Source organism: Eublepharis macularius, chromosome 12 (genome assembly GCF_028583425.1).
Source record: "Eublepharis macularius isolate TG4126 chromosome 12, MPM_Emac_v1.0, whole genome shotgun sequence".
In the NCBI taxonomy this organism is placed as follows: domain Eukaryota; kingdom Metazoa; phylum Chordata; class Lepidosauria; order Squamata; family Eublepharidae; genus Eublepharis; species Eublepharis macularius.
In genome coordinates, this window is record NC_072801.1 from 59,259,004 (window position 1) to 59,280,400 (window position 21,397).

Here is a 21,397-nt window from a genome sequence, read left to right on the forward strand (position 1 = left end):
TCGTTGTAGTAAATCATTCTGTTGTGTTGAACTTGTAGGGTAGATGAGGGGGGGAGTGTTGGGATCCCTTAAAGTCATGTGAGATTTGGGTATGGCAAATTTTTCTGAGTTTGCTTGAGAAGAGGGATCCCTGCAGACCCTTAAGGCAATAAATAGTTACGGGCTTAAGGGGGCAGTGTTACACCTCCCACTCCTGTTTGAAGTTTTGGTGGGTGCATGTGGGTCCTCTTCTACTTGGTGTGCTGTAGAAAGCTGTGTGTTTTAAACACCTGGCGTATGCATACATTTATGGCTTTTCTCTGGGTGGTGATTGTATGCCATATTCTTCCTTAGTATTATTTGAGACTTTGCCTGAGTTCAAGTTAATTAAAAAAAAAAGATTTAGGCTTTGATTAATATGCTTCAGCTGGGAATTCTTACCCACCAATTCCCATAGGTCTGTGGGTTTACATAATTTTGCATGAGTTCTTGCCTCTTTGCTCTTAATTTTGATTTAAAATGTGCCATCCCGCCCAAGCATGAACTATAGTGCTGTGCCCCTCTTTTAACAAGTACAATTGAATTAGTTTTGTGGGTTTTAGGACCTGTGGCTATCTAGAATAAACTCAGTTTGCCAGTCTCAGGCACGAAAGGCTGAAGCCCTCCTGATTCACTTGGAGCAGGGATCCCCAAACTTTTTGGCCCTGCAGGAACCTTTGAGATTCTGACACAGCATGGGCACATTCGCAACATGGCAGCTGCAGGAGGTAGACCCAGCCACAAGTTATCAGAGAGTGGGGTTATGCATAACTGATGGTAACTCTTCAGCATTTCAAGCAGAAGCTTTATTTAACAGGATGCCTTTCAAAATGAACATTGTTTAAAAATATTTTATTGTACACATGCAGCTTCACTACATGACTGAAGATAAGATCCTTATGCTGTAATGCTGGGGGCTGCCAAAGCAACTTGGAAAAAAATGTGCATAGTCAAGCAGAAGCCCTGCTGGGCAGAACCCCCCCTTGGCCTGCCTAGGTGCTATGGAGCCCATGGGCACCACCTTGGAGACCTCTGATTCTAGAGCATTGAGCAAAATATGCATGCAAGAGTGTGAACACTGAGGGTTAAATGCTTTCCCCTAACTTGTTTAAAAGAGAGCATTATCAAAAAGCCTAAACAAAGAAAAGTACGTAGTATCTATTTTCAGAGGGTTTCCAAAGCAAAGGAAATTTCTTTTATCTTCCCCCCTCTCAAGCCATACTGTGGTGTCAGTGATGATCGATGGAATCAGTTTTCATTGATTGAAATGTTTTGGCAAGGAAGTTTATTTGGTGTCTTTACTGTGGCCTTTTGTAGCGTTGTCATCTTCGTAGAACACCCCTGCCTGCCTCCGTGCCTCATCCAGGATAGTGGCTATGATTTCACTCTCACGTAAGGGCATGATGGGACTTTCCTTCAAGCCTGCATAAGAAAGAAGCCTGAATTAATAAGCCCCCCTATTTTCCTATTTCTCTTACTGGAGTGGCAAAGTAAACAATGGGCTGATGGGAAGTAGTGGGTGGGGATTCGGAATCCTTGCATACTAAAAAAAAAAAGATGCTTCTCCCAATGAATAGTGTAGATGCTTCAGCATTGGCCCAAAGGGCCAAACTGCTGTTGCTTCAGAGTTCCAAAAACAAGGGCCCCTTTGACAATTATTTGCCAATGGGAGATGTCCTTTTAAAAAACTTCCTAGGCCTAATGGCAATCACATCTTGCATCAATAAATTCCACATAATTCATTCTCCAACCATACTTCATGTAAAGAGATGTTTTGTTTCTTTGCTGCTAGTGAGTTTCTGTGGATATCCCACTCTTCCTCCAAAGAAGCTCAGGGTGGTCAACATGGGTCAGACACCATTTTACCCTTGACCCAATCCTGTGAAGTAAACTAAGCCGAGACTGAACCAAAGTCAGCCTATGAGCTTGGCAAGGGGGGGGGGGGATTGAACCAAGAGAATCCAGATCCTGGTCTGATGCTAACCATTACTCCACACTGACTTTCTCATATGTGTGCGGTTTTGTCCATTCAGACTGTTCTCTCAAAGCAATTAGGACTGCTAGGTTACCTTTCAGGAGGCACTGGCGGACGTGTTCAGCTTCATATCTCAATCCAATGTCATTTTCAAAGTAGAGGTGTTCTGGAGAGGGGGGCAGTGGCCACTCCCACCGGTTGCCTTTCACAAACATGACTGTAGGACTGTTCATGTGTGAGGGGATCTAGAGAAAGAGACCAACAGATTGCTGTTTTGAGGGCCAGAGATACTATGGAATCTGTTCTGCTGGACTCAGCTGTGTACCTGGAAGATAGCATGTGTTTTTGTAGCAAGTGCATAATCTAGAGCCAAAGCAAAAAACAGCCAAAGGTGGTTCCCATCTCTGTCATCAGAAGTGTGCATTCTGTATTAAAAGAACTATGGTATTTAACTACTTTAAATCCAGTTATAATACTTAAGAGTATGTAACATTTTTTATTTGTTTTTTGTTGGTTTTGTAGTATAAGAAAATAGTACTTGAGCATCACAAAGGTGTTTGAATTGTGAGGTGCATTTGACCTCAGGACACATTTAATGACTCCCAGTAGCAACTGCATACTGTTTAGAATATTGAGATGAAGACCAATAAGGCTGCATACGCAAATGACCTCTGTGTTCCAACTGAGGGGTGGGGGAATGAGGTGTGGAATGTAGTTCAAAAGTGGAATCAGCTGCCTAAGGAGGTGGTGAGCTCCCCCTCACTGGCAGTTTTCAAGAAGAGGCTGGATGAATACTTGTCAGAGATGCTTTAGGCTGATCCTGCACTGGGCAGGGGGTTGGACTAGATGGTCTGTATGGCTCCTTCCAACTTTATGATTCTATGTTGTGAGCCCCAATCAGCCTGCATATGCAAATGACCTTGAAAGGCTGGCCCAATCAGGGAAAAGTCATGCTGGCAGTGGGTGGGGGTGCAAGTAGGCAGCAGCCTGCCAGCCACACAATGCTGTATCCCTTTAGAAAAACACTTTTGACCTCTTTTGACCTCTTTAAGGGGCGAATTTCTTAAAATCCCTTCTTAGTGAGTGTTTACATCATGAAAGGAATGTTCTCCCCAAATTTCATGTTTCTAGGTCCAGGGGTTTGGGTTGCGTGTTGATGAGTCGGTCAGGACACTTGTCTTTATATATATAGATTAAAGTCGGGTTGATAAATGGTTGATATAAATGTGTATTAAGCACATTTGCACAATTCTGCCATCTTTTTTTGCCTCTTTTTTCTGGTTTTAGTAATTAAGGAAAAGGATTAGCAAGTATGCATGACTGTAAAGATCAAAAACAGCACTTTGAATTGTGCCCAGAAATGACCTGGCAACCAGAGTAGATCTTCCAAAACTTCAAAGAACATTCTCTGACTTATGACAGCCATTCGTCTTGTTGCCAAATTCTAAACCGAGTGAAGCTTCCAAACAAGCATCAAATGTACTCTGTATAGAACATGTTGTTGTGATCTAACGCACAGGTGATCTGAGTGGGGATAATGGACAACAGATTGTGTCGAAAGCTCTATTTGCAAATTACAGCAAATGTTGGTACAATCTGTGTATGCTTTATTTTTCTTTATAGCTGTGGAGTAATTTTCTTGTTACATTCAATGAATGTACAGCTCAACATTTGATATAAACCCGCGTTTATCCAGGCACTGGTCCCTGGTTTCATTGGTAAGGTGAACATGTGGTGGCTGTTTCAGATGTGTGCACAGACATGTAGGATGTACTTGTGTTTACTCTAAGGTAGCTCAGACAGAGCTGGCTGTTGATTTTATGTGCTACAGAAGAGACCTGCATCTCTATCATTTGTAGGCATAGAGCTGACTGCGCACCAGAACTATGAATCTGCTCTTTTTAAAGGCAGTGCATCCACATCCTAAACATTTATTACATGATTGATTATATTATCAACCAGTAATGTAGTTCCACCTACCTGTATTTACCAAGGCCCAACCTGGTTTTCAGGTAGCTGTCCCACTTTTTGTCTTTTAGGCTGTTTTGTTAAAACACTGCTAATGTGAATTGTTTCTCTGCAGAGTTCATCTCTCTTGCACATGAGCACTAAGGCACAGTCTCCCACATGCAATATGACTTCTGAAATGTAGTTTGAACTGTGGGTACCATATTGTAAAGGCAAGTTCTGTTTTTCTGGCTTATCTAGGAAACAACATGTTTGTCTTTTACACCCATGGACAGGCTACCTATGAATTATGACAGAGCAAAGTCTTTAGCAGGGTTGGGAGTATACACATGAGACAGTGTGAAATGTTTGCGGGTCTGTTGTCACAACAATCCTGTAATGCAGGTCAGTATTCACTGCAGTTTAGAACTGGGAAAGGCAAAGTTTGAACCAGGCTTCTCCAGGCCCACAACTCATTTTAGCTGCTGTGCTACTTCAATTCACCAAGCTAAGAAGTTGCCATGTTCCTACCAGTCTTCAACACCCCATTTCTCCCCAAGATCTCACTCTGAAAGGCACACCTTCCTCCCCTTCTTTCACTTTCCACCCATATGCCATTTCTGAATCCTTGATATCCCACTACAACCAGGTACCTGGATAACTCCTTCAGACCCCCCAATCAGTGCCTCTCCTGGTAGTTTGATCATCATGGTGACATTGAGAACAGCCTGCCGGTTCCCCGAATAGTTGAGGATGATGGAAACTGTTTCATCCACGCCTAGGAAACACAGAAAAAGGTGCATGCCTAATAAATTCTCTCATAAACCTACCAGCCCTAATCCCCACACACACACACACGAACCAATTTTCTCTCCTACACACTCCTGCTGCCCCCTTTTTGCCATCAAGTCACAGCAGACTTACGGCAACCCTGTAGGGGTTTCAAGACAAGAGATGTTCAGAGGGGGTTTGCCATGGCCAGCCTCTGCATAGTGACCTTGGACTTCCTTGGGGGTCTCCCATCCAAGCACTAACCAGGGCTGAATCTGCTTAGCTTCTGAGATCTGATGAGATCAGGTTAGCCTAGGCTATCCAGGTCAAGTCATACCCATGTATGCTAAATCGGACTGGAATAGATGCTTCATCTTGTGCTTGTAAATACATGCTTGAGAACACCAAGGCACTAGGCAGTGTGCAACCTTCTGTAACCAGCCCTGCAGCTGCTAATAATATATTGTAGAGCAATTCAAGTAATACTTTTACCAAGGTTACAGAGCTGTACAGTAACAGAATGGTTCAGGGAGGGTGCTTTATAAAGGGGAAAGGATTGTGTATAAGATGTATTAATCAGCGTGCTGTATGTTTTAGGTGGGTAGCCTTATTGGTCTGTAATAGAAGAGTAGGACTGAGGTCCAGTAGCACCTTAAAGACCAACTAGATTCCCAAGGTATGAGCTTTCAAGAGTCAAAGCTCCCTTCATCAGACATGAGGAGTGGAAAAATGAAAGAGTCCTTATAATTTAGGCAAACAGTAGGAGGGGTATTGTAAATTAGTGTCAGGAAGCTAGCTATAGTACATGTTATAATTAGCTTGATAGTGCATGGGTGTGAAGTGCAGACAATTAGCATCTGCAATGCAAGAAAAATCCTATGTTCCGATTCAACCCTGGGGGATCCATTCTTCCAAATTTGCAAATAAACTCAGTTTCAGCAATCTTGAGTTGTAATTTTCCTTTGAAGTTTCTCTGCTTGAGAACTGCTACTCTGAAGTCAGCGATGGAATGCCCTGGCAGATTAAAATGTTCTTCCATTGGTTTTTGAATGTTATTTATCTGGCAAAGGGCAGTTTGATGTAGTGGTTAAGAGCACAGGACTCTAATCTGGAGAACCGGGTTTGATTCCTCACTCCTCTACTTGAAGCCAGCTGGGTGACCTTGGGTCAGTCACAGCTCCTAGCTCTCTCAGGGTGTTTTGTTGTGGGGATAATAATGACATACTTTGTAAACCGTTCTGAGCGGGTGTTAAGTCATCCTGAAGGGCGGTATATAAATCGAATGTTGTTGTTGTTGTTGTTATTATAAAAGTTCATACTCTGGAAACCTAGTTGGTCTTTAAGTTGCTACTGAACCCAAATCTTGCTTTGCTGTATGCATTACCCTGTTCTCACTGCATTGTTTTCTACTCTTGTAATACAGCTTTTCTTCATTAGCTCAGGACTCGGTATCATACCTAATATGCTATGCATGTTCAGATTTCTCTAATCCTAGTCCACTGCATATTAAATTTCCCTGCATGCAGTGTAAATCAAAATAATCAGTATAATCTGCTTAGAGTCTCAGTGAGAAAGGCAGACTATCAGTATAATAAATACATATATCTCTAGTACATTTTTATCTAAACCCAACTATAAGGAGTCCGATGTGTCATACCTGGTTTTCCTCAGCCCATCTCATCTGTACAACAACCTTGTTAGGTAGGCTAGGCTGGGCTGAGTGAGAGACTCATCTAAGGTCCTCCAGTAGGCTTCCTAGCTGATTTGAATCTAGATATCCAAGATCCTGTTCCTACAATCTAACTACCAGCCCACATCAACTCTTACATGGGGGGGGGAGTGGGGACTCTGCTCCCTTGGCACTGAGACCCCCACTCAAGTGGCCCCACATTTTACCTGACTTGTGAAGCAGTCCTGAGGTGACAATGGATTCTGGCATTTCGGGCCCAAAGATCATAGAAGCAAACTGAACGCAGTAGCATCCCAAGTCTAAAATGACACCTCCTCCTAATTTCTTATCGACCAGCCTCTGGACGTCCTCCATTGGAAAGCCCAGTTGGGCTTGCACCACCTTCACATCCCCAAGAGTGTTCTGGGCCAGCAGGCAGCGGATCTGTTCTGATACAGGAAAGAATCTTGTCCAGAAACCCTAGAAGAGGCAGACAGAGGCTGTCAAGATTCAGTGCCCGTTGTGTCCTTCTGCACATGGAGAGAATGTGGTACTGCATGCTGAATTCATCAACCTGAGAATGTCTCTGTGTTTTGAGTAACTTCGAAGTCCTTAATGTTGCAGTCTTTTTTTTTAAAGTGTGAAGGCAATGACTAGTGAAATTCTCACAAAAAGGGCGGGGGGGGGCCCAGCCAGAAAAAAAACAAAACCAGATTGATTAAGTAACCCAAAAGACTGAGAAAAAGAGGTGGGAAAGCAAAATTATAAAATCTCTCTCTCTCTTTCTCTCTCTCTCTCTCTCTCTCTAATATAAAGAGTCAGATGACTTTAAAAAAGGATAAGACATCCCCCTACTTACAAAAAAGTCCAATGTAAGCCCAACAAGCATAGCACATAGAAGTCATATATTAAAATAACACTAGAAACTGCAAAGGTCAGAATCAACATGTCACATATCAATACAACACCTAAAATTTGTAAAAATATACAAAAATGTGTATCAGTAAAAGAGCCCAAATTACACAATGTATGTCATAAAAGAGCCAAATGAATGTTGGCAATTTGCCTTCCTCGGTAGCACATACTAGCAAAAACGAGGTCAGTATTGTCACATACATACCACAATACATAGGCAAATCTTTTTATAGAAATACTTCTGACCAGACACAAGTAACACTTCATGATTCATTAGTCACCTCTTCATAACATATACTTTGCAATAGACATCAAGAGGTCCTCATGCAAATCTGACCAGAGTTACAAAGCTAGTACTTGTGTGTAACCAGCTCATCTGTATGTCCTGCTAATCTTGGCTCTGTGGTCAGCACTTCTCTTAAGAGTTTACCCAGAGAACTGGGTGAACCTCTGGAAGAACGTGCATGCATGCACAAATTAAGAAGAGGAGAGACTGGCCAGGAGAAAAGGTGGGAGCAGGTGACTTTGCGTGGTTGAATTTTAATTATGAAATAAAATGGCCAACTAGTTTGATCATGGAAAGGTGTAGTCTGGCACAGAGAAAATGACTCACCCAGGGGCAGCGTTGGGTACAATATCGTCTTGCTTTACTCTTATTTATTCATTAGATTTTTTTTATGCCACCTCTCCCTCGAGCAAGGCCCAAAGCAGTTTACAACATTAAAAACAATTAAAAACATTAAAAATAATTTAAAAACAACAATAAAATATTATATGTTAAAACTAAATACATAATGTTGTAAGTAAGTGGCCCCACAAATACAACCAGAGGTAAAAACAACAACCAGGTGGCAAAGATTTCTTGTAAAGGCAAGATGGTATTGTACCCAACCAGTGCCCCTTGACTGGAATTAAATGCTTAGAATAATAGTCACAGAGCAGACAATGATGGGGTGAGTCATTTCTGCATGGACAAGAGTCATGTGGGATGGGGGCTTTAGTAAGGAGGAGAATTAGGTGGGATTAAATGGGAAACTAGCTGGATCCCACCCATAAATCCCTCCTTCACAAAGCTCATAATGTGCTAGGGGATGTATGGTTTTCCGAAGGTACACGCCTGACTAGAAAGACGACTTTGGAGCAAAACAAGCTGTGCTCTTGTGAGGTCTAATTTGAGAAGGACACTAGAGTCCTTCTAGAGCCTTTTTGAACCTAATTAGGGGAGCGAATGAGTACTTGGATTGCCTTACAGAGATCTCAGGGAAACCCACAAGAAGATGCATCTGTACTACAGCAGCCAAGGTAAGCAACCATATTATCCTATGCTCATAGTAATCCTTTCATACATATTTCTATATTTTGATTTGTGTTAGTCTCATGCTCACAGTGTGTGTCTACGTGTATTGGACAAACATCAAAGTGCCAGTGATAAAGTGTATTTGACATGATGGGTAAATGGTCACAGCAATACAATATATAAAATAAGTTACACTGCAGGCAAGCGGATCTCATTAGGTCTCAAAAGCTAAGCAAGGTCAACCTTGGTTAGTAGGGTTGCCATGCAGAGGTAGGCAATGGCCAACCACCTCTGATAGTCTCGCTTTGAAAACGCCTGCAGAGGTTGCCATAAGTCAGCTATGACTTGATGGCACTCTCCACCACCAATGACGATTTGGGTGGCTTATTCTTGAGCAATTTGGATTATTTACCCAGTGTGTAGAAGCCTCACATAATTTCAAGCCTATCCTTGCAGCCATAAGAGCTAGAAACTTGGATTTTTTAAAAAAAGGAAAGGTGGAACTCTCCAGACGTGGAATTCTGCACTCCGTTTTCTGACTCCTGAAAATCAGTTGACTAAAGCTGGAGATGAAATGGCAAAAGGAAAAATCTGGGGTGGAAGCTGAGAAAGGAAGCCATGAAGGGAACTCAGTAAATGATGGGTTGCAGTAGGCTCCAATAAGATGACTTTGGGCCCTCCTGGGAATAAGCCCCATCAAATAAAATGGGAGTTCCAAATATATTTGCTTAAGATGGCTTCCATACCCACTGACTTTTTTTTGGTCTCTGAAGTCTTTGCTGCACCCCCCAAAATGCAAAAATGAATGTTCATGATGAGCAGGATGAGACCTGGAATGCGCTGAGCCAAGCTAGATCCACCCCACCAGAAAGAAGTGGAGCCCCAGGGGCTTCCACCCACGACACTGCCAAGCCTGCTGGATCAGCCCGGGGTTGTTGAGTGCAAGCCAACATGCAAAGTATCAAATGCATACTTGCTGCCTCAGTAGATTTACCAGTTCCTTTGCTGGGAAGGCTCCTCTTTCTTTTTAACAGCCCGTCTGTAGTATGACTCTGAAATCCAGATGAGGTTACTGGCAATGCACCGTACGTAGGGCCGCTACAAGATTGTTCAGAATCTTCAATTGGTTTTGAATGTAGTACTAAGAACTATGACTGGAACAGATTTGGGAAGGGGGATATGATCCCATCTCACTATTTTAAAATTATGCTCAGAAATGAATAGTGCATTCTTTCAGTGTTTGTTCTTATGTCTGTCCCCATATTAACCTGCCTATTGCAGCCCTGCTCTGCGTACATCCATCTTCAAAGATGGTTACTGGAGACAGGACTTTTCCTGTCTGTGGAATTCCTTGTCTGTGGATTCTCTTCCCTACATCTCTTTGCTTGGTACCTGAGCTGGTCTGGTTTTTCTGGGTGTTTGGTAATGTAATAATTACTTGGTTGGTTTCCAATACTCTTCTAATCTTATTGTGGCTGAACTTACTAATGTTATTACTGTTTGCTTGAGTTCCCTCTCCCCTTGTAGTTTTATTACTCCTTTTAAAACTATTGTTGATTTTGCTTGGTTAGGTCTTACATGGATGCTTTGTGAAATGTCTCAAGTACTCTGAGAGGCACTGGGGTTGCAAACTTTAGCTTGGGGAAGGTGAAATTTGGAGAGGGAGCTCAGCAGAAATGTGATTTCACTCTAGGACTTCTGTTTCTCCTAGACTCTATGATATACCATAGAGCCTGCCCTATGAAGCGGCCATTTCCTCCCTAAGAACTGACTTGTGTAGTCTGGAGATTAGTTGTAATTCTTGGAGCATTCCAGACATCACCTTGAGGTTGGTCACCCTACAGGACACTGATACCTTAAGTAAATTAATAAAAACCCAGTAGGTGAAGCTCTTGCCTCATCAATGCTCCTTTCTTCTGAAATAAGCTTCACTGGCTGAATTTCTGCTTGAAACACAGCATTCTGGGTGGGTTAGGCCAGTAGGCTGTTCAGTCCAGCATAATTTTTCCCAGAGTAGCCAACCATATGGTCCCAGAAGGCTTACACAAGCAGAACACAAAGGCCAAAGCTTCTCCCTGTATTGTGTGTGTATAGTGCTGTCAAGTCACATCCAACTTGTCATGACCCTGTAGGGTTTTCAAAGCAAGAGATGAACATAAGTGGTTTGCCATTGCCTGCCTCTGCGTAGAGATCCTAGACTTTCATGATGGCCTCTAATCCAAGTACTAAACAAGGCTGACCCTGCTTAGCATCCAAGATCTGACAAGATTGAGCTTGCCTGAACCATCCACGCTATTGCCCCATACTAATTGATATTTAAAGGAGGTTCCATCACCCCTATTAATTGATCTCTCCTCCATGAATATTTTGTACAATCCCCAGAAGCCACCTTAGCTCATTACTAGACATGGGCATGGACCAGGAAAAAGCCACAGACTGTTGGCCCGTGGTCCATCACGTTTCATGGACCACAGATCATTCACGGACCCACCCTGGTTCGTGGACTGGTTCATCAGTCTGTGGTCCATCACTTCCGGGGGCCCTAGGACCACCCCTTCACACTCAGAGATGCCAAACTCACAGCGTGTCTTCAGCTGGCTTTCCTCCAGCCATCCTCCAAGTTTGGCCATGGTTGCATTTCGAATGTCCAATTTACAGACCCTCAAAGTGGCCGCCCCAGGAAACTTCCAGTACATAGAATAGGAGCCACAAATGCCAATTGACTTGCTTTGGCTTGCAGCAATTGGCAGAGCCCTAGGCTAGCCCAACACCCCACAATCAAATAAGAATTGAAAGGGGAAAAATGAGACAGAAGAGTGAGCCCTGAAGGATACCAATAACCTTGCACCCAGAGCCAGACTGCAGCTCTGAGACTGGGCTGGAGCACAGCTGTAGGCTATCCCACCACACCACAAGCAAATAATCGAGAGGGGGGAAAAGTAGAAACAAGAATGAGCCCTCAGCTGAGGAAACCCAATAAGCTTGCTCCTACCCAGAGCCTTGCTGCAACACAAGCCCCAAGCCTCCCTCTGGCTCAATCTGAAAAAAACAGTTCCTCCAAGCTTGTAACCAGCTGGAAAGTGAAACTGCTGCTCCACGCTGTGTCTTATATAATAAACGCTCACATAGAGAATAATGGGAGCTCTCTGGTTGGCAGCCAGAACTGCCTATCAAGGTTTTCAGGGTAAGATTGGTGAGTTTCAAAGGCAGCAGAAGGTCTGAAGGCGGCTCCTATGTTGCCTAGGGAATTGATTGCTTGGCACCAGGATGTCTGGTTTCACAGACCAACGGACCGACCAAAGTTCATTGCGTCCCTGAAAAAAGCCGTGTCCCACGATCTGCCAGCTCACGAACACAAAACCGGCCTGGTCTGTGTAAAATTTTGGTCCGTTTTTCGGTCCGTGTCTACTTCTACTCATGACCATTGCTATGTCTTGTAGCTTTGAGTTTCATGAGCTAACTGTGCATTGTCTGGCAGGGTATTTCCTGCTGGACCAACTGCTCATAAACTTCCTGGGAGCAATGCGAGAGCAATACCGAAATGAAAAACTACTTTTGTTCATACATTGTCCAAGGCAGCTTGTTAAATCCACTGTTGCTGCAATCCCTACAGTTTTGCTCAAGGTTGTCTACGCTGGCTGGCAACTCTCCAAAATATTCCCACCCCACAGCAAGCTGTTTTTTATCCAGGTAGCTTCTGCAGCAAAGTACACACTCTACCACTGAAGCAGAACCACTCACCATTTACCATTTACGAAGCTTCATAATGCATATAAAGCTGCCTTATACCAAGTTAGAGCAGTTTGGTCTAACCTCGTGCAGTCTTCTCTGATTGGCAGCAGCTCTCCAGACTTTCCTGAAACCTGCTACCTGAGATGCCTTACCTGGAGAATAACCCTGGGATGCTTGGTGTGCAAGGCCATGCGCCCTGCCACTGAGTCACAGCAAGGTGCCGGTGCACTGGACTGGGGGAATGAGACCTGCGTTGGCTGTATTTCTTCTTCTACACAGTCTAGAGCCCTGGAGATCTTTCTCCCACTCCAGGCATGGCCAATATATGTATTCTCAGGCATTTCCCCCAGAAAGTCATCTATGTCTAGAAATGTATTTAATTCTCATTTCTCCTTCCCCCTGCTCCAAAATGGCCTTCAGGTATGAAAGTGCAAACTGAACAGCAGTTAAGGTACTTAAGCAATATTTGATGTCTCGCTGTCCCACCCTTTCCGTCTCCTCCTTTGAAGGAGTGTTCTGTACCTCCATGAGGAAGACATTGTTTTCCCGGGCGACTCGTATCATGTCCCGGACTTCATCAGCATTCATAGCTAGGGGCTTTTCACACAAGACGTTCTTCTGAGCCCGGAGGAAGAGGATGGTGAGCCGGTGATGCTGGGGGTGTACTGACCCCACATACACTATATCTGAAAGAAAAAATGCCCGGAGATGGTGAGCAAAAAACTGGGAGACAATCCGTGCTTAATTTGACCATTCTGGCTCAGCCATAGAACCTGTTCTCGGTGTAAGCACCTGTCATACAGCCGAGATAAACCTGAGTGGGCATCAAGTTGTCCTGAAGGGGAGTATATAAATCAAATGTAGTAGTTGTTGTTATTATTGTGGCAGATCAGAGATTAGTGGGCAGACCCCCCCACCCCAGGTCAGACGATGTAACTTTCAAGACTGCTGCAAGCTCCATCACCTCTTGAGTGCTGGAGATAGCTCAGGAACCAAAGTCCAGCTCCTCTTCTCTAGCTCAGGGTTGCTGGGCCCAAATTCTGAGAAGGCATGTGTCTAAGAGACTTTTTGTAAGGCTGAAAAGGTAATGAGGAAATCTTAAAATGTATGCCAACCATTCAAACTAGAGATTCAAATGTGGGTGTTGAATTTTACATTTTACTTCACGGTTTGAGAATCAATTGCTGTTGACTTGTGGGAGGCTCTGGTTTGTCTAGATATGAAACTTTGTAAGCTTCTCAAGAAGTAAATGCCACTGCATGTTAGGAATCAAGTGCCATCAACTATTAAAAACTAATGACTAAAATACTAACATCTTTGTCAAATATCACCCTTGCCAAAGCAATATCTCTGGACATAGGTTATCAAACGTAGTCAATTATTAAATGCTATTCAACTTCTGCTGTTGGATGCCATTGACCATAAAATGCTGCCTGAATGCCTAATGTTGTATCAAAGTCAAATCCTGAGTATGTGTTGAATGCAGATATATTTTCTGTGATTGTTCAAAGAAATATATGGCATACGTTCAACATCAACTGTTGTGGAAGAGACATGGCGGGGTGGGGGAGCCAACGAAATGCTCCGGCTTTTCTTTTCAGGGTGCTGTAGTAGCAGGTGGATCCCACTAATCCATCCTGTGAATTGTGACACCTCTTCCTCTGGCACAAGGTCTCTTCCCGTGACACAAGAGGTGTTTCTCCTAAAAAATTCCTTGCTACTCTGTGAGTGAAATACATCCACAGGGTCCAACTCATTGTTATATCCAGCTCTTACAAAGTACAGAAGCACTGCCCAGCTGTGAGTCCAGCAGCCCTATTGCTAGCCCAGGAAATCTATCCCAGCCAGCCCAGGGGCTTTGGCTGAGTTTCATAGACTGACTTGCATGTCTCCCATGATAAGGCATTCCTCTTTGCAGACCAGTCTCCATTCCGTCACTTTCCTTCCTTCCCTTAGCTGTTCCCCGGGCTCCATCCTTACCCACATCTGGATCCTGTGCCAATTCCTCATAAGATCCATAGGCCTTGGGGATACGGTGCTTCCTGGCATATTCTTGGGAGCGTGCGAGATCACGGGCAGCAATGGCTACTGCCTGGGGAGAGGAAGAAGTAATTATAGGGAGGAAAGAGCTAGTCTATCTATTGTTAAAATAGCTCTGAATATAAAAAATAGCAGCACATAATATAAATAAACACATTTAATTTGGCAGAAGGTAAAAAGAATCCTCAAACAATTAAATGGGGGAAAGCGCCTAGAAATCCTTCTCACCACTTCGGCACAGCACTAGCTTTGCATGCAGAGAAGGCCCTTTTTTCAATACTTGGTATTATTGGTTAGAGGAACTTAGCAAATAATGGAAAAGACTTTTTGCCGCCTGGGGTCCTGGAGAATCACTGCCGCAGGCACCAAAATCCTTCCTCTGTGACTTCTATAAATTCTCCAAGGTTTGAACAGGCCTGTTTATCCTCAGCTTTCTCTCCTGTCCCCCACCATACCTGACTCTCAGCTGCTCTTAGCATTCATTGCCTAGTGAAGCACGCTCAGTCTTTGTGGGTTTCCCTTCTTTTGGTTAAATTATTTTGGTGCATTTATATCCCACCTCTTGAAAGGCTGGGTTGGATCCAATGAGCTCCCGTCTTACTCAAAACATGCTCTGCTGGGGATCATGTGACCTCTATAGACAAAAACCATATGGGATGGGGAAGAGTTGCCAACTGCCAGGTAGGGCTGGGAGATCTCCTGGAGTTACAACTGGACTCCAGAAATCGGTTCCTTCCCCTGGAGAAAACGGCTGCTCTGGAGGATGGAATCTTGCTTTGTCCACTCCCCAGGCTTCATCCTCAAACCATGCATCCGACTAAGAGAGCTGTGGTTCTCGAAAGCTTATGCTACAATAAAGTTGGTTAGTCTTAAAGGTGCTACTGGACTCTTTTTGATTTTGCTACTACAGACTAACACGGCTAACTCCTCTGCATCTAAAACCTGCAAGTAGATCCCAACCTAGAGTTGGCAACCATAGACCAAGGGCTGTAGTAAGGAGGAGAACTGGGTGAGACTAAGCAAAAAAAAAGCTGTCTGGATCCAACCCTTCTACTTGAAGTGACTGGAACTAAAAATGTTGTCTTCCAAGTATGTAACAATCCTTGGGCGACTCAGTCCTTGGCCTGGTTTTGCTGCTTTCACAGCTGGTACAAACCTCCCCATAGATCTTCTAGGGATAATGAAGATGGTTCCGGAGTAGAAAAGTATTACATATGATTTGGGCAGCTGATAAGAGATTACTTAATTGGCCTATTATTTTTATCTCCAAATAGTGCACAAAGTAACAATTAAGACTATCTACACAACCAAGTTTTTTATCTCGATTTGGGTGGATTTAGGGGTTTAGAACCTCTTTCCTCTAATTAGGTTCTTTGATTTAAAATCACCAACAAATCTGGGCATGGAGGCTTTTCCTTGGGAATGTACAAAATGTGTGATATGTTCATTTCTGATACAGTTTCTGTGCTTTATTTAGGAAATCCCAGTTATACCAATTGCAGTTAATTTAGTCTGCAATTGATAAATACAGATAATGGATGATCGGCTGCATCCAAGTCAGCTCTTCTGAAGGTGAGTAAGGGAGGAGGGGGTCCCCCGTGCCTGTGAGCTTTTGGGGTGTGTGCAAAACAGCTCGCAAGAAGGGAGGGGCAATTTCCTTTGTTCTCATCACAGCCCCCTGTTCCAACCATTGCATATGTTCCTCCAGCCTTCAGAAGTTATTGGGAGTGGGGCTGCAATGGAAAAGGACTTCAGTCTGATACTGAAAGGGCCAAGCTAGAAGTGACCAGTTACACTTGAATGGCAAGTGAACAGACTCACATGTATTCCTCCCTGTTCACTTGTGCTCCACTCGATCACATAGTGGAGTGGAGTGCAAGTGAACAGGGAAGAATACATGTGAGTCTGTTCACTTGCCGTGCAAGTGTAATTCGTCACTTCTAACTTGGCCCATTGAGTTCTGTTGGTGAACTACAACCCTTTAGAACAATACAAATGCAAAGTATTTAACATCAAGTTTCACCTTTGCTAGTAAGGCCTTGGGGTTGATGTGGGGTTTGATCTACAGGAAGCCATGATAAACTGACTGCAATTGCTCTGAACCCACTTTTTATCTCAAAGACCCGCAAAATTCTTTTTGGCTGTCATTTATTCACCTCAGGATCCTGAAGTACTTTCTGCCAAACCCTGATGTTCCATTAATAATCACTTGATCCCCACAATTGGTCATGACTGGGTGTGTGAACCCAAACTGATCTTACCACTTACTGTCAGTGTGGGCCCAAGTAATGGTTTCACAATGTAACCACTGGTTTCCTCTGTACAAGTTGTTTCCTGAATTCTGAAGTGGGTCACAACAATTCACTGCCTTTCTGCACACTCCATCTTGAGAGCAGTAACAGAAGGTCACAGCACTGTTCAAAACAGGGTTGCCAGCCTCCAGGTGGTAGCTGGAGATCTGGAATTACAACCGATCTCCAGGCTGCAGAGATCAGTTCACCTGGAGAAAATGGTTGCTTTGGAAGGTGGATTCTATGGCATTCTACCTTGCGGAGGTTCCTCCTCTTCTCAAACAGTGCCCTCTCCAGGTTCCACCCCCAGAATCTCCAGGAATTTCCCAACCTGGACCTGGCAACCCTAATTCAAAATGGCTGAAACCTAATACATCAAAGCCTAGTTTACTAACGGTACCAAGAGTATGGTTTACGGGCTCATACCTGGGTATGAAATCAGCAGTCATGCGATGTGACAGTCCTGTTCCTCATTCGGCATCAACTAGGCCCTATTGAACCTCAGCAAGCCTCTCCAGGTGGCCTTTTGGACCTTTGCTAGGGTCGCCATACCTCCAGTGAGGGAGGGGGAACCCCCGCTCTTACCCTCCGCTCCCTACCACCACTCACCTGGCCGATGCAGGGAAAGGCAGGGGAATGGGCCTCCAGAGTGCACTCCCAGGGTGGCGCAACAATGTCACCCCTGACACACTTCGCACCAAGCTGATTTGGACACACACACACACACACCCCGGAATGGGCCCACTTGGGGCCCAAATTGGCCTGGTGTGAAGCACATACACTCTCCCAGGCCTGTTCCCAGAAGAGGGAAAGAAAGGTAAGTGCCAGGTTCCCCCCGCCCCACTCCAGGAGGGTAAGGGGACCTGGCAACCCTAGGCTACTTTCCATGGGGCTCCTCCCGATGCCCCAGAGCCAACTAACATACTTACAGTTGGAACAGAAGCGACTCAACATGCCTGGAGACCGGAGGGCACTATTTCCCCTTTACGTTACGAGCAGACCGACTGTATGTTTGTGTAATGCCTCTCCTTGCCTGATCTGGAAGTGTCTACCTGACTCCCCTCGCCTTCTTTTTCTGTGCCCCTTTTATTCTTACTCTCCTGCTGGTCTTGCAAGATGTTTTCTGCAGAACTCTCCTGCGTAAGCATCCCAAAGGCACTCCCATACTCCCACTCACATGCCGCTGATGAACTGGCTTCTTGTCAAAGGGAATAGTATTATTTAGATTAGGTTTCTATGTTTTCTTCCGCTACTACCAGAGTTCACGTGAATGTGAATCAGCTTTCATCTGTTGTAATACCCTGGTTTGGAGAGCATTTCACCTCATGCAATTCCTTAGTTTCCTAACTGTGAAACTTTGCTACAACTAACAGGGCTTTCTGCAGGTGCTACCCTGCAAATGGGCAAAATCAACCTTATGGAAAGGCCTGCCTGAAGAGGTCTGGAAGGCTCCTAGTCTCCTGGCTTCCTGCAAACTATGCAAAACTGAATTATTCAGGAGAGGTTTTTTTAACACAGGCAATAGGGCTGTGATGTTAAGAAATAGTTCAGAGAGATGATTCGGAAAGGGATAGGGGCTGTAGCCTATACTACTGCATACTGTCTGTTGCTTAAGTATGCCCCTACTGGATTGTTTCTCTACATTGTTTAAAATGTAGTGTCAAGTTTGCCTTTCCCCCCTACCTCTGTATCGGCTTTTTGCTTGTTTTCAAATTTCTGCAACCCTTACCCTGTTGTATTTTTATTTAACGTTCCAGCACTGATTGTATTGGATTCACACTGTTTGATCTGCCTTGAGACTCTTGGTCCGTCAAGGTCAGTATTGTCTGTTCTGACTGGCAGCAGCTCTCCAGGGGCTCAGGCAGAGGTCTCTCACGTCATCTTCCACCTAATCTTTTTAATTGGGGACTGAACCTGAGACCTTCTGCATGAAAAGCAAGTGTTCTACCACTGAGCCACGGCCCCTTCCCCTAATGACTATTGCTATTAAATGCCAGGGTCTAACAATCGTTTCCCCCTAAGTGCTAGTCAGATAAGTGCCTGATGAATCTGGTATAGAGAAATGTTTGGTAATTCAGATGTTGTGTGTGCTGGGGGTGGTTCACTTGCTTGGGATGGAGCCCTTTTGGTTCAAGTGAAGAACTTACGGTTGCTCTTGGACCTTTCCTTCCTATTGGAGAAGGAGGTGAGTGCCGTGCCTGTGAGCATCTTTCCCCCATCTGTGTTGCCCATATGCGTGGCCAGGCTGTTACACTCCACTGTAGCCTTAAGGCTGAACTACTAACATATGCTGTAGATGGGGCTGTCCTTGAAGGCAGCTTGAAAGCTTCAATAGGTGCAAAATGGAGCTTCCGGCTTCTTCATTTGGGCTTGGGTGATGCTAGCATGTATGGCTGCCTGAATTAAACCAGGAGCAAACTGGCAACCTTTTAAATCCTGCAAGAATACGGTCCATTCTGCCTGCCTTAAGTTAGGGTTGCCAACTCTGGATTGGGAAGTTCTTGAAGATATGGGGGTGGAGCCTGGGGAGGGCAGGGTTTGGGGAGGGGAAGGACCTCAGCAGGGTGTAATGCCCGCAAAGCAGCCCATTTTGTCCTGGGGAACTGATACCTGTCGTCTGGAGATCAGTTGTAATTCCGGGAGATCTCCAGGTCCCACATGGAGGTTGGCAACTCTAGTCCAGGTTGACAAAACTACTGCTGTATTCGGCACCAGTTAATGCTTTCAAATGGTCTTCCTGAACACGTATATAACCCATTACAGAAATCGGTCCCGGATGTTATCAGGGAAGGGTCTAGTCTGGTGAAAGGTGCCATGGCCACAGGTGTTCCTTGGGCATCCATCTGCAAAGTTCATACCTGAAAGGCTGTGCCCTGAACTGTGAACTTGATCCTAGAGCAATGTGACCCCCCCACCCCACCCCACCCAGAGCAGGCCAAACTAAACTCCAGTTCCTCAGTCAACACAACCATTAACAACAGAACCTCCATCTTGTCTGCAATGCACTCTAGTTTAGTCCCCAGCATCCTTTCCCTTACTGACTCCGGATGAGAAGTTCAGGGCTTCGCCTAATTTAGATTAAAAAGGAAAAGCAGAGCTGGTTGGTTTGCATACTGATGATGCCTCATTCTGAATCCCTGGAAACCTCTCCCTGTGGTTTTGAGTAGGTTTTAAATAGAACGCAGGAGAAGCTGGAACTCTTGCGGTAACCCATCGCCAGGAGATAAAGCAGCACCCGATTCTGGAACCAGGCCAACAGAAGTACTGCAGTGGATCCAACCCATTGTGGTATCCCCACACTAATTTGGCTCCCAGCACAAACTGGTGGCAACCAAAATACCAAACAGACAAAACTAGCCAAAACAAGCAGCCGGCAGAGTTAGTAGCAACCGTCCTAGCCCCTACTCAGCATAGCCTAATCTCAGGTAGCTCCAGTCACCATCCAAGTGGGAATCCCTGCCTCGCACCCAGGGCTTATCCAAACTTTCACATTCTTTCGTCCAAGTTCTTACAGAGATACTAATATAAGCAAAGCAATAAAAAATGTAATAGAGGTCTAAGAAAAAGAGTGTTTCGAGTGGAGGGCCATTAGAGAATCTTGGCCCAAGGGTCTGGTTCCCTTTGGTCTTCTCCCTTTTGCAGTTACCCACCACTTGTTGCAAGCCCCCTGAGCCCTGGGTCTGCTCTGCTGCCAAGTACTCATGTTACGCATGTTTAGGGGACTAGAAATCACAATGACATGGAAGCCCCAACCTTTCCTAGGAGAGGAAACCTAGAAACTGGGAATGGAGTGCAACAGGCACTCACAGCCCAGTGACTGCCCTCTAGATTTTAAAATCAGCAGAACGGGTGCTGATTTACGTACTGTATGGGTTCAATCTCCAAGTACAATGGTCATTTTTTCCCCTTTTGGCAGGGCTCTCGAGTCTTTAATTGCTTCCTGAGAGGTTAGATGTCTAGCAGAGGGAACTTTTCCTAGCATGCCGATAACAGCAAAGAGAAAAGCCTTTCCAGGTATATTGCTGGGGGCTAAGGTTGCCAACCTCCAGGTGGGGCCTGGAAAGCTCTTAGAATTACAACTGATCTCCAAACTACAGAGATCAGTTCCCCTGGCAGCTTTGGAAGGTGGATTCTAGGGCCTTATATCTCACTGAATTTGCTCCCCTCCCCAAACCCAATCAACCCAGGTTCCACTCCCAAATCTCCAGGAATTTTCTAACCTGGAGCTGACAAAAGCTCTCCAGTAGCACAGAAAACTTTCTGGAAGAAATTCGAATTCATGACCCGCCTCCCACGATTCCCCCCAGTCCTTTCCAGCCCTGCTGATCCAACCTTGTGATCCCCAGGCGGCAAAGTCTTCAAGGCCACGAGGAAGTCATGGCTGATCTTCCCAGCAGAGCAGATACCCCAGCGGATCGCCATGGAAGGTTTTAAAATCTTTGGTTGCACAGGAGAGAGAGAGAGAGAGCAGATGCTGAAGCTGATGCCTGTTTTGCCAGAGTGCAGGACTGAGCGGCTGAATCAGCTGCCTACACAGAGGGTTGGGCGCCAGTGGGAGGGCAGGACTCCCCAAAGGCAGGGAGTGGCCTGCTTGGGTGCCTCTGTGTTGAGACAGAAGTGATGGGGCAAAAGCACCCTGGAGAAGGTAGGGGAGTAAGAGGCCTGGAGTTCTCTGTCGAGCAGGCTAGAGCCAGGAAACCACTGCCTCTGAGCTGAAAGTTGTACCAATGAGTTCTTCAGAC

The 21,397-nt window shown here is 44.9% G+C and overlaps 1 protein-coding gene across 1 annotated transcript; it reads right to left on the bottom strand.

Annotated features, from left to right (window-relative positions):
• Positions 1-828: 828 nt before the first annotated feature.
• On the bottom strand, positions 829-21,146 carry LOC129340061 (trans-1,2-dihydrobenzene-1,2-diol dehydrogenase-like). Its single transcript, XM_054994616.1, has 7 exons — positions 20,988-21,146; positions 14,305-14,416; positions 12,847-13,010; positions 6,608-6,860; positions 4,594-4,718; positions 2,088-2,238; positions 829-1,440 (listed from the first exon to the last, which is right to left on the bottom strand). The coding sequence occupies exons 1-7, from the start codon at positions 21,075-21,077 to the stop codon at positions 1,304-1,306; spliced, it is 1,032 nt and encodes a 343-aa protein (XP_054850591.1). The 5' UTR covers positions 21,078-21,146; the 3' UTR covers positions 829-1,303.
• Positions 21,147-21,397: the final 251 nt, after the last annotated feature.